The 13,191-nt window shown below is 40.4% G+C and overlaps 2 protein-coding genes and 1 pseudogene across 2 annotated transcripts; all 3 read right to left on the bottom strand.

Moving 5' to 3' along the window:
• Nucleotides 1-1,267: 1,267 nt before the first annotated feature.
• On the bottom strand, nucleotides 1,268-3,785 carry LOC131310692 (cytochrome P450 736A117-like; annotated as a pseudogene).
• Nucleotides 3,786-5,403: 1,618 nt separating this feature from the next.
• LOC131310688 (cytochrome P450 736A117-like) lies at nucleotides 5,404-8,929 on the bottom strand. The gene is made up of 2 exons (XM_058337852.1): nucleotides 7,891-8,929; nucleotides 5,404-6,368 (listed from the first exon to the last, which is right to left on the bottom strand). The coding sequence occupies exons 1-2, from the start codon at nucleotides 8,803-8,805 to the stop codon at nucleotides 5,766-5,768; spliced, it is 1,518 nt and encodes a 505-aa protein (XP_058193835.1). The 5' UTR covers nucleotides 8,806-8,929; the 3' UTR covers nucleotides 5,404-5,765.
• A 3,547-nt stretch (nucleotides 8,930-12,476) lies between these two features.
• Nucleotides 12,477-13,004, bottom strand: LOC131309643 (cytochrome P450 71A6-like). Its single transcript, XM_058336250.1, has 2 exons — nucleotides 12,678-13,004; nucleotides 12,477-12,590 (listed from the first exon to the last, which is right to left on the bottom strand). The coding sequence occupies exons 1-2, from the start codon at nucleotides 13,002-13,004 to the stop codon at nucleotides 12,477-12,479; spliced, it is 441 nt and encodes a 146-aa protein (XP_058192233.1).
• Between the last annotated feature and the right edge of the window lie 187 nt (nucleotides 13,005-13,191).

Below are 13,191 nucleotides of genomic sequence, written 5' to 3' on the forward strand. Positions count from 1 at the left end.
TAAATAAGTGCTTATTTTTTAGGTAGGCTCAACCTCTTATAGATATCTACCAGAAGCACACAAATCAAAACAAACAAAGTTTTGTAATAATAATTTACATAATTTATTATGGGAACTAATTTTCACACTCCCCTTTTTTTTACAATCCACAACACCCGATTTTGGCAGCCAGTCCTAAACAAGCGCTGAAGAGCCATTTAATTGAAATTCGATAAAATTGGGCCGAAAATAGTGATGTATTGGACTAAAATTAATGGGCCAAGAAAGTGTTAATTGATTGGGCCCAGTTAGTTTTAATCCGTTACAGTTGAAATTCTGAAGTTATGGGCTATGGGTTATATTATTATTTAAATTGGACCCCAAAGAATACAAATTTTGGCCTTGGAAGGTGGAAGTCCATGATGGAATTGCACGAGCAAAAATAGGAATATGTTAATAGGGGATTCTGCCACATGACCATTTGACCCAGTCAAAATGGCCCATTCTCTTTCAGTCTCACGAAAACTACCCATGATTGAAGAATCACAGGTGCCATATCCTGCCAACTTCCAATAACCACTGCTTAGGAGGGAAAATCTCAATAATGGGACACATGGCGTCACAAGGAGGAGCCAGCAGATACCCTTACATGCAGAACCGTGAAAGCTGTTGGCCTATAAATACAAGATCTGAAGGAGAAAAAAGGGTTCTCATACCAACCAAGTCCAGCGCTTAACCAAAGTCTTTTCAGCGAAGCAACTATATTAATTTTTTCAACATTCAACTCAATCACTTCTTCAAGTAATTCGGGTTTTTATTTTCCTTGTACCCGACTTTATTATTCCGATATAATAAAGTCCTTTTTTTACGTTGCTCTCTTTCCTACACAGTTAGGAATTTACGAAGTCCACGCTCGTTATGGCAAAACCACGAACTGTCACTGTGATCTAGCCATTAGGCTCGCAGCACTTTTGCCGATACAATTACAAAGTCAAAAAAGAGACATCCAGTCCTTACGTTAGACGCGACAAGTCTTGACACGTCCGCACTCAGTCCTTGAGCCATTTCGTGACCAAACAATATATCTCGCCTTTATCCACATAAATTTACTATGTTACCCTTTTCTCAATACACTTTTGCACCTATGCAAAGTCTCTGGTTCAAATAGATGGATTTACAGTCCGCTTGTAGTTTAACTTCTGGTCTACTAACATCTAATGCTGCCTGTGCTGGAAAATGTGTTTCGGGTCGGCCCAGTATCACTATTATTAATATCCAATACGTACTCATGAAAATACAGACATATGTTTCATGCATACTACCATAATAGGAGCTTGAAGTACTTTCACATGGTACTCCAATTAGCAAGACCAAGGAGTTGCAACAAGAAGCAAAGGCAACTTTTTATGAACAGCCAAACCAAAAATTTCACTCTCATCCAACTCCACCCCATCAGGCAGTGCAAAATCAAACTGGTGCACAAGATTTGCAACCACCAACTCATGGACCACCGCTGCGAACTGAATCCCTGGGCACCCCCTCCTCCCTGCTCCAAACGGAATCAACTCGAAATCGTGTCCTCTAAAATCGATCGAATGGTTGTTCAAAAACCTTTCGGGCCTAAACTCCTCGGGCTCATCGCACGACGCCGGATCCCGCCCAATCAACCAAGCGTTGACGACCACGCGCGTCCCGGCCGCAACGTCGTAGCCCATTACTTGGACGTCTTTGGTCGACTCCCGAGGCACGAGAAGGGGAAGCGGAGGGTGGAGGCGTAGAGTCTCCTTGATCACGGCTTTTAGGTAGGGCATTTAGTCTAGATCGTCCTCAGTTACAGGCTGGTTGGGTTGGGCTATAAGTCGAACTTCGGCTTGGAGTTTTTTCATGGCTTGAGGATGTTTTAAGAGCTTTGTCATTACCCATTCTATGGTTGCAGATGAAGTATCAGTTCCAGCAACAAATATATCCTGCAAGACCAAAAAAATTACTCCCTCCGTCCCAAATTGGATGTCAATTTTTGATATCCGTGCCAATTTCAACTCCTTATATCTTTCAATATGGATCTCAAAAAATATGCAATATGGATCTTATTCGATAGTTCTCGATTAATTCTATTATACAAAGTTTTCAAACTCATGAAAAACATTATAGATTGAAAGATATAAGCGATGAAAAATGACACGAATTTCAAAAATTGTCATTCTTTTTGGGACGAAGGGAGTACAATTTAGTAAATATTGTTGCTCCCTCCGTCCCTTTTTTTGTGTCCAGTATTCCATTTTGGGCTGTCCCTTAATAAGTGTCCATTTTATAAAGTTAGGGGGGTAAAAGTTGGTGTATTGTCTATTTTGTCCCTAAAAGTAGATTTTATTTTGAAAAGTTAGTGAGTAAAAGTGTAATGATGATGGTTAAGTAGGGAAAGTGAAGGAAAAAGTTGATGTGAAAGGTGTAATGATGATGTCTTTTTAATAAGTTGGAGTTACGAAGTAGGACACTTAAAAAGGAACGGAGGGAGTATTTGTTTATTATGTATTTGATAAGGATTGAGACAAATAAAGGATGGATAAGAATCTCTTTGACACCAAGTTAATCCTTACCCTTGTTCAAAAATCATTGAAAGTAATTGAATTATAAAATTACAAGGCTACTAAACAATTGGTCAATACAAAAATAAGAGATTCGTGCTCAACATTACCCCTAGAGCATTGAATAATTTCTTGACTAAACAGTCGTAATTCCTAAAGAACAGAGATTCAAGTAATACCAAAATAAGAGCTTTGATGCTATCTCTTTGAAGAGGAATCCCAACCACATTTTCTCTCTGAATCTCAAGCAAAACATCCACAAAATCCTGCCCTCCCTTTCTCTCTCTACCCTCATGCTCTTCCACCACGCCCTCCAAAAATTCATCCAACTCCTTAGCAAGTCTCTCCGCTCTCCCATACACCCCATTTACTCTATTCACCCACTTAAGCCATGGTAAAAAATCTCCAATATCCAAAACCCCAAATAACTCCGAAGCCTTCCCCAAAACCTCTTTAAATCCCCTCCTCGCCCCTCCTTCTCTGCCCCCAACGCCGTCGTATTTCCGCCCCATTGCTGTCCTACACACCACGTTCGCAATCAACTCCACAATCAGTTTGCTCAAATTCACCACATCAGAACCAGAATCTGAAATCTTCTCGATCATAAGCACCGTCTCTTCCTCCCTAACGTTGTGGAAGGATTGGACTCGCTTGTTGCTTAGTAGTTGGAGGACGCAGATGCTCTTCATCTGCCTCCAATACTCACCGTAAGAGCTGAAAACCACATCCTTCGCTCCGTACAAGATTTTATTGCCAATGATCGATTTGGGTCGGTTGGAGAAGATAAGGTCGTGGGTTTTCAAGATGTCACGGGCGGCGGCGGCGGAGGAGGCGACTAGGACGGGGGCGGTGGCGAAGTGGAGGAGCATTAAGGGGCCGTGGGCTTGGGAGAGGGAGTGGAGGGAGCGGTGGGGGAAGGGGCCCATTTGGTGGAGGTTTCCGATCAAAGGGAGCTTTTGGGGAGACGGCGGTGTGTTTTTGTGCGGTGGTCGGGCGGTGATGGAGAGCCATTTGAGAAGGAAAACTAGGAAGAGAAACAAGGGAAGGAAAGAGAAAATGAAGGGGTATAGTGAGAAATGCATGGCTCTGGTTGCAACAAATTTTGAAAATACGTATACGCTGTGTGCATGTGTGGTGCGGGTTGCATGAACATTGGGACAGTTTTTTATAGGAAATTTGTCAAGAAAAAAGACAGTGGTGTACAAATTTGTCAAGCACAAGCAAAGGAAATAAGACAGTGGGGTACATAATTTTCCATGAGAAAATTATGAAAGAGTAGAAAAACAAATGGGGAAATTTACTTTATTGACATGGGCCAAGATGAGACGACCGTGCTAGAGAGAAAAAGCCTTTGTGAATTTACTTCATTGACATGGTAATGACAATTTTGTAAATTTATATGAATAAGAGAAAAAAAAAAGTATCATCAATGAATAAAAGAAGGGGTGTGAATTATTTTTCGTGCTAACAAAACCTGGCCGTTGTATAAAAAAGGTTATTGATAATGTCACTCTCAAAGGGGGGACATGTTCGTACCTTTATCCTTGATATGTACTTGATTCTTTTTGTCAAACCGTTTTTCCACCGTACATCTCTCCTAAAATCAATTGGTGTAAGGGAGCACTTCAATTAAATCTTTTATGGCATTCAATATTGCACCCGCAAGTCTATTTTTAGAGCGATCATTGGGAATGACATTGTGTAACCAAATCCATGCGAACACTCCGGATCCAACACTTTTCTTTAGTCATGTTCTGAGCCTATCACAATAATTCAATCCGTCCATTTAGTGGATACAGTGTGAAAGAGACACATGCAAAAAAATCAATCCGGGCCCAACACTTTTCTTTAGTCATGTTCGATGACTTCCGAAGAGGCATTACACAAGGATCAGCAGAAGTGATGGCCCTGGACCTGGAGGCCCTGAATTCATGTACCTATAGATATCTAAGTAGATTGATTTTTTTCGCAAGGAGAAATTTTTGAATGCCAAGCGGGCACCACGTGGTGCCTGAGGAGTGCATCCAGGCTGTCCATTTCAATTTTAGACGGCTCAGATTTGAAAAGAGAAAGAAGAGAGAGAGTGGTGGGGTGAGAGGAGAGAGAGTATTTCAATTTGGACCATCCAACATCCTTTTGAACAATCCAGATATGCTGCTCGGAGATCATGTGGGTACGGCCTCGTAGTAGCCACCCAAAAATTTCTCAAAAAGAAATGAATCTCGTAGATATCAAGGAGTCAGATGCGACCATGTATAGCACGATTAGACTTGCCCCGGTTGCTTTTTTTTTTGTTACACAATAAATCAACTCTAAATGCTGCCTCCCAAAAGTTTTATGTTCGAAATCTTCCAGGAGCTACCATGTAACTCATTTGGAGTCGGTTCATACAGTGTTTTGCTTCAATTTTATTTTGGGCTTTCTGCTAGTGTCCGGTGAAATGTCTAGAACAGGATGTGGAAGTATTAGCTCAGGTGATGGAGTGTCGTGTGGGATTTCTCCCATTGAATTACCTTGGGCTCCCACTTGGTGCTAATTCTAGAAAAATTCAAACTTGACAACCTGTGGTAGATAAGGTGGAGAAAAGATTGATAGTGTGGGAGAGGAGATTTATCTCCTTTGGTGGTAAGTTGACCCTTATCAACTCTAATACAATTAATCAATCTGCCTATAGATAAATAAATTTTTATGTTAACAATTGACCAAACTTTTACCAATTTCTTGTGTCATGAACACTCGGGTACACGTACCCTCATTTCTCTCTAAATTATTATTATTGTGCAGTTTATCACATTTTCTTTTCTTTCCAGAACAAGATAAGAATTATCAAAATTATATAGAAAACTCTCAAAATGTGCCAGTATTACTATTATATCCAATATGTACTCATGAAAATACAGATACATGTTTCATACATATTACTCCCTCCGTCTCAATTAATTTAAATGCTCCATACGGGAGACCGTGTAACTTTGACATCAAAAATAAAACGCTTTCGAAATTAATTTTTAACTTTGTTTTGCACCATTTAAAATATCTCAATGAATACTTTCAAACGGTAAAAAATAAAAGTTCCAAAAAAGATTATAAAAAATATGATTTTTTTAAGAGTCAAAAGACACGACTTTACACAGGAAACATTTAAAATAGACTAAGGGAGTGCAATAATAGGAGCTTAAGTACTTTCACATGGTACTCCAATTAACAAGACCAAGGAGTTGCAACAAGAAGCAAAGGCAACTTTTTGTGAACAGTGATACCAGCAACTTCACTCACATCCAACTCCACCCCATCAGGCAATGCAAAATCAAACTTGTGCACAAGATTTGCGACGGCCAGCTCATCGACCGCCGCCGCAAACTGAATCCCCGGGCACCCCCTCCTCCCCGCTCCGAATGGAATCAACTCGAAATCATGCCCTCTAAAATCAACCAGACTGTTCGAAAACCTCTCAGGCCTAAACTCCTCGGGGTCGTCCCACGATGCCGGATCCCGCCCGATCGACCATGCATTGACGACCACGCGCGTCCCGGCCGCAACGTCATAGCCCATTACTTGGACGTCTTTGGTCGACTCCCGAGGCACGAGAAGGGGAATTGGAGGGTGGAGGCGTAGAGTCTCCTTTATCACGGCTTTTAGGTAGGGCATCTGGTCTAGATCGTCCTCAGTTATGGGCTGGTTGGGTTGGATTGTTCTTCGAACTTCGGCTTGGAGTTTTTTCATGGCTTGAGGATGTTTTAAGAGTTCTGTCACTGCCCATTCTAGGGCTGTGGATGTAGTATCAGTTCCAGCAGCAAATACATCCTACATTACAACAAAAAAACATACTCCTATGAGTTTTATTTAGTATACATTTCTTGTTTGTTTATTTGATAAGAAAAATCTCTTTGACACCAATTATACACTGATCCTCCGTGTAGAAGGAAGTGTCCACCAACCCAATAAAAAGAAGACAACTCAGTGTGGGACAATTGGCAAAAATGGGACAATGTTGAAAAAATGATTTTTTGGGATTCTATGGATCCAAAACTTGATTATAAGAGCAATAGAGACAAAATTTAATTATGACCCTTTGAAATAATATGATCAGAATAAAAAGATCTTCGCACTAGTTCAAACGGATTAAAAATTAGAGCGCTTAAAATTTTTAACCATATTTTTTAATATATAAATATTTTAAAAATATTAAGCGCTTTAATTTTTAATCCATTTGAATCAATGCGAAGATCTTATTTTTCTGATCATATTATTTTAAATGGTCATAGTTAAATTTTGTCTTTAGAGCTCTCATAATCAAGTTTTTTCTCTATAGGATCCCAAAAAATCATTTTCTCAACATTGTCCCATTTTTTACCCTTTAAAATAATAAGATCTTTACACTGATTTAAACGGATTAAGGATTGGAATAGTTGATTTTTTAATCATATTTTCTAATATATAAACCGTTCAAAAAAATAAAGCGCTCCAACTTTGAATCTGTTTAAACTGGCGCGAAGATCTTATTATTCTAATCATATTATTTCTAAAGTGTTATAATTAATTTTGTCTCTATGGCTCTCATAATTAAGTATTTGTTCTTTATTTGAAACCCTATAGATCATAGAAACTTGATTATGAGAGCACTAGATACAAAATTTAACTATAACTCTTTAGAATAATATAATTAGAATAATAAGATCTTCACACTGGTTCAAACAGATTGAAAATTGAAGTGCTTAATAATTTTGAATTGTTTATATATTTAAAAATATGCTTAAAAAATTAAGTGTTCCAATCTTTAATCTGTTTGAACCAATGCGAAAATCTTACTATTCAGATGATATTATTCTAAATGGTCATAATTAAAATTTGTCTTTAAAACTCTCATAATCAAGTTTCAATTCTCACGCTGAGTTGTCTTCTTTTTATTGGTCCTTCTACTACACGGAGGGTCGTGTATAATTTATGTCTCTAATCCTTAACCTTGTTCAGAAATCGTAGAAAGTAATTGAACTAGGATATAAAAATAACAAGGCTACGAAACAATTGCTCAGTACAAATTTAAGATGATCTGAGTCCAAATCTCAAAGGCGCGCCAGTCTTCTGTTCGCGAGGGCTAGACATTAAGATCTTCAATACTAGATAAAATAAGGTTGAGCATGAGAAATAAAAATAAAAATAAAATGTGAAAAAAATAATAATAAAATAAGGTTGGGCATGAGAAAAAAATAAAATTAAAATAAGATTGAGCACGATGTATGATCCAGATTCTTGCTTAACATTAGCCCAAGAGCATTGAATAATTTCTTGAGCAGATAGTCATGAAAAAAAGAAATTCAGGCCTTACCAAAATAAGAGCTTTGACGCTATCTCTATGAATAGGAATCCCAGCCACGTTCTCTCTCTGGACTTCAAGCAACACATTCACAAAATCTTGCTCTCTCTCTCCTCCCTGTCTCTCTCTACTTTCATGCTCTTCCACCACACCCTCTAAAAACTCATCCAACTCCTTAGCAAGTCTTTCCGCTCTCCCATACACCCCATTTACTCTATTCACCCACTTTAGCCATGGGGCAAAATCTCCAATATCAAAAAACCCCAATAACTCCACGAACTCCCCCAAAACCTCCTTAAACCCCCTCCTGCCCCCTCCTCCTTCTCCACCCCCGACGCCGCCGTATTTCCGCCCCAACGCCACCCTACACACCACGTCTCCCATCAACTCCACAATCAATTCGCTCAAATTCACCACATTAGAACCAGAACCCAAAATCTTCTCAATCATGAGCGCCGTCTCTTCTTCCCTGACATTGCGAAAGGATTGGACTCGCTTGTTGCTTAGTAGTTGGAGGACGCAGATGCTCTTCATCTGCCTCCAATACTCGCCGTAAGGGCTGAAAGCCACATCCTTCGCTCCGTACATGATTTTCTCACAAATGGTCGATTTTGGTCGATTGGAGAAGATAAAGTCATGGGTTTTCATGATGTCACGGGCGGCGGCGGTGGAGGAGGCGATCAAGACAGGAGCAGCGGCAAAGTGGAGGAGCATTAAGGGGCTGTGGGCTTGGGAGAGGGAGTGGAGGGAGAGGTGGGGGAAGGGGCCGATTTGGTGGAGGTTTCCGATCACGGGGAGCTTTCGGGGAGACGGCGGTGGGTTTTTGTGCGGTGTTCGGGTGGTGATGGAGAGCCATTTGAGAAGGAAAACTAGGAAGAAAAACAGGGGAAGGAGAGAGAAGATGAAGGGGTGTAGTGAGAAATGCATGGTTTGTTGTTTGATGAGTCTCGGCAACAAATTTTCTAAAGCTGTATGCAATATGAATATGTGGTGTGGGTCAGTGGGTGCATGAATATTGGAACAGTTTATACTTTATACCACGGTCGGGTTTTTCGAGACGAAAATGATTTTCGTAATCTTCTTTTATTTATTGAAATTTCTTGTCTTTTATTCATGTAAATCAAAAAAATTACTCTCATCTCTTGAGCTATTTTTTCTTTATAAAGAGCAATTTGGTATTTTCTGGTGAATAAAGACAAAAAATGAGTCTCAATGAATAAAAGGAGGGCGCTTTTTATTTTTATTTTTATTTTATAAAGAGCAATCATTTCCTTTGGATTAATTTTTCAGTGTCGAGTGGGTACCACGTGGTATTGGCTCGGCACATCCGAACAGTCCATTTCGGTTTTGGACGGCTCAAATTTGAAGAGAAAAAGAGGAGAGAGTGGTGGGGTGAGAGGAGAGAAAATGTTTCAATCTGGGTGGTCTAACACATTTTTGGACGGTCCGAATGGACTGCTTGGACACCACATGGACACAGCCACGTGATACCCTCGGTATCCAAAAATTTCTCCTTCCTTTGCGTAACTTTTGACAAATTGGCTAGTGCTTTAGTGTTGGTGTTTTCTAAATTACTCCACTATTTATTTCATTTTTCCAACTTTTATACTATTCTTTTATTTTACCAATTTTGTGTTTTAATATTCTTGAGTGCACACGACATTGTTGAGAGGAATTTCCGAAGAACCCTTAAAATAGTAAAAAGAAGACAACGAGTGGGGTGGATAGAACATTATTGGAGTTGTGATGAGCACGTGAATGGCTGTTGTTCATTGTAATCTAAATTTGAGATAAGTACAAAGACAACGAGTGGGAAGTGTGCGTGCGGTCCAAAATAAAAGGCGAAAAAACAAAAGAGGAGGCTAACAACTTTAAAAGACGTACGTGTCCGAACTAAGGGTGAGCATGGGTCGGGTCGGGCCTAAACCCGTCACCCGATCTGAACAGATTGGGTTAAAAATTTTGCAACCGATGGCCCACTGACTTCAAGGCCAAACTCGACCGATCCGACATCATCGGACTGTCGGTCGGGTTTTGGTTTCGCCCGCAAACAAAACACATTTGGGAGAAAAAGAACAAAGGTACAAATATAGAGAAGAATCTTCCGACGTTGATCTTTTCCGTTGGAGTATTTTTTGTCGGCATCACAGCCGTCTCACTTACCGTGGAAACTCGGTGAGATGTGAGAGAGAGGGAGTCGGAGATTGAGAGAGACACAGGCTTTTTCGTTGTCGATTATCGTCGCCGTCTCACTTATGGACGGCAACGTTGTCGTCGACCTCAATGGTGGACCTGTTGCCGGCAAGTGAAAAGAATCTGAAAAGTCTCACATGTGATAAGAGACAAGGTGTAATGGTGTATCATCTGCTCATAGCCTCACATTCTGCCATGTGTATTGTGTACCTTAACTCCTCTTAATTGCGGGTTCGACGGGTAGAGATTGTGTGCAGCCAAAGGCCGAACCGAACATCGAAAATTTTGCATGTAGGAAACCGACGACCGACCGAATGCTTGATCGAAACCGTCCACCCGCTTTCGGGTCGATTCGGATCCACAAGTGATCGGGTTTTTTGCCCACCCCTGGTCCGAACCGTTTGTTGAATGTGGACTCACGTGCATTGAAATGATTCCAAATGTGATTGTGTATTTCTGAATTGTGTTTTAAGTTATATGTGTAACCCTGGTCTAAAAAAATTCTTCGTAAATTTTTTTAAAACCAAACACATACACAAACACCTACATGCTATACTCGTATATATGACTTGTGTTGCTTTAGAGTTGCTATTTTCTTGAGAGGTCAAATCCCAACATTGAGCTGTGACACTCCGCTTTCCGGTGGCTGGCGGTACTGCAGGAAGCGTCCGGACGGAAGGAGGTAAGTCATGGTTTATAAGAAAAGATCCCTCTTACTTGTACAAGGCCTTTTAAAGTTGTGAGGGCGGGTCAAAGCGCATAGGAACTTCACAGTTAAGCGTACTCATCCTGGAGCAATCCAAAGATGGGTGACCTCACTGAAAAGTCTATGGGCTTTGGGCGTCCAAAGCGGACAATATTGTACAAAGATGGAATGAGTCGTTACATGAGCAGTGTAAAATGGTGAGTGACTTTTGGGGTGTTTTCATTAAGGAAAAATTTGGAGAATTTTTTTTGTTGTTGAAAAGCTGTTTGTTGTTTCTCGTAGTGAATAAGTTGGTAATAGGTATATAAGTGCAAAAAATTATTGAAGAAGTTGCTAACAACTTTTTTGTTAGTGTGAATGAGATGGTAAAATGTTGAAATTTGTTAATGACTTAAAAAAAAACGCCTACGTTTTTTCCGCTTTTCCTTACCGGAAACACGGCTTATTGATAATGAAGGGAAGACTTGGAAGGAGGAGGGAGACACTAGCTAGTGAGGTCAGTTTTTAATAACGGAGATGCTGATAGGATTCTTTGCCAGCCAATTAGTACCACGGGTCAGTGCGACGATAAAATTTGGAACTGCACAGTTTTAATGATATGCGCTTCGGTTAGTCATTGCTATTTCGATGCGGAGAAATTAAGGTGCCAGCGGAGATGATCGGTCCTGTTTGTGGGTTGGAGGTTGAAATTGTTAAAGCATCCAACTCTAAATCAGTTGATAAAAAGTGGAGAGGCCACACGACTCATATACAAGTTTTGGTGGAGATAATTAACCGATTTGGGACAAATCTCAACATTCCCCTGCACGTGCGACCTCCGACTCGTACGTGGGGAGATAAATAAAGGATCCATATGACACTTGGATCACAACAAATAACGGTGAACGTATGGCACAAACAAGGGGAAGAAATTCTCAGAAACTCTAGCTCTGATACCATGTTAAAATATCCAATTCTAAACCATTTGCAAAAGAGTGGAAAGGCCACCCAGACTCATATACTAATTTTGGAAGAGATAATTAACCGATGTGGGACAAATCTCAACAGAAACCACCTCACACATGCTGTATAGGCATGTAGAGTGTGGTTACTATCCCCGTTTTCGCTACAGACCGGAGAAGATGGTGGAGGCACGGTTGGGAGAAATGTGGATTAGGGTAAATGGAATCAGCCTCTGGGGCTAAGCGCAAATAACTGCTAGGTCTCTTTGGTTGTTAATGGTAGGCATATATGGTTGGCACGAAACGAGTGGGTATTTAGCAGGAAATGGGTTGGAGAACAGCAGATTATTAACAAGGCGGCTCTGTTTGTTTCGAAGAAAGGTATTTTGCCCAGGTATTTGGATGGATACACATGAAGTAAATTAGGAGTATGCATTATTTTCATCGAAAAAAAATTAGAAAAATTCTTGGAATACAAACAACATGGTCATATTTATGAGGATGAGTTTTTCCAAGAATTTAGATATTTGAAACCATGATATTGCCGTGAAAAGTAACATAATCAATTGACAACCTTGATTCTATAAGGTCTTATTGGAAATATGGTAGTTTCTAAATGGTATGTCTTTATCGAATTTTATTAACTATACCAATCATAGTTGCTACGGTGGAGATGAGCTTTTTGAATTTAAAGTTGATATATGTTTCATACATACTACAATAATAGGAGCCTTAAGTATTTTCACATGGTACTCCAATTAGCAAGACCAAGGAGTTGCAACAAGAAGTAGAGGGAACTTTTTATGAACAGTCATACCACCACCTTCACTCACATCCAACTCCACCCCATTAGGCAATGCAAAATCAAACTTCTGCACAAGATTTGCGACGGTCAGCTCATCGATCGCCTCCGTAGACTAAATCCTTGGGCACCCCCTCCTCCCCGCTCCAAACGGAACCAAATCGAAATCTTGCCCTTTGAAATTGATCGGACGGTTCGAAAATCTCTCAAGCCTAAACTCCTCGGGCTCGTCCCACGACACTAGATCCCGCAGATCACCTAAGCGTTGACGAGCACGCGTGTATACTTGGACATCTTTGGTCGACTCCCGGGGCGGGATAATGGAAGCCGAAGGATGGAGGCGTAGCGTCTCCTTGATCACAGCTTTTAGATAAGGCATCTGGTCTAGATCGTCCTCAATTATAGGTTGGTTGGGTTGGGCTATTCTTCTGACTTCGGCTTGGAGTTTTTTCATGGCTTGAGGATATTTTAAGAGCTCTGTCATCGCCCATTCTTGGGTTGTGGATGTAGTATCAGTTCCAGCAATAAATACATCCTACAGGGCACAAAAAGAAAGAAAGAAGTAACGTTGAGCACGATGTATGGTCTAGGTTCGTGCTTAACATTACCCCATGAGTATTGAATAATTTCTCGATTGTTCATAAAGAAGAGAGATTGAGGCCTTACCAAAA

This window comes from Rhododendron vialii, chromosome 12a (assembly GCF_030253575.1).
Source record: "Rhododendron vialii isolate Sample 1 chromosome 12a, ASM3025357v1".
NCBI classification, from domain to species: domain Eukaryota; kingdom Viridiplantae; phylum Streptophyta; class Magnoliopsida; order Ericales; family Ericaceae; genus Rhododendron; species Rhododendron vialii.

Excerpts from the sequence above, each read along its gene's own strand:
- LOC131310688 (XM_058337852.1), bottom strand. The coding sequence starts at position 8,805 with ATGCATTTCTCACTACACCCCTTCATCTTCTCTCTCCTTCCCCTGTTT. Across the intron at positions 6,369-7,890 it reads GCGTCAAAGCTCTTATTTTG|GATGTATTTGCTGCTGGAAC; the intron begins GTAAGGCCTGAA and ends GTTGTAATGTAG.
- LOC131309643 (XM_058336250.1), bottom strand. The coding sequence starts at position 13,004 with ATGACAGAGCTCTTAAAATATCCTCAAGCCATGAAAAAACTCCAAGCC. Across the intron at positions 12,591-12,677 it reads AAGGGCAAGATTTCGATTTG|AAGTTTGATTTTGCATTGCC; the intron begins GTTCCGTTTGGA and ends AATCTTGTGCAG.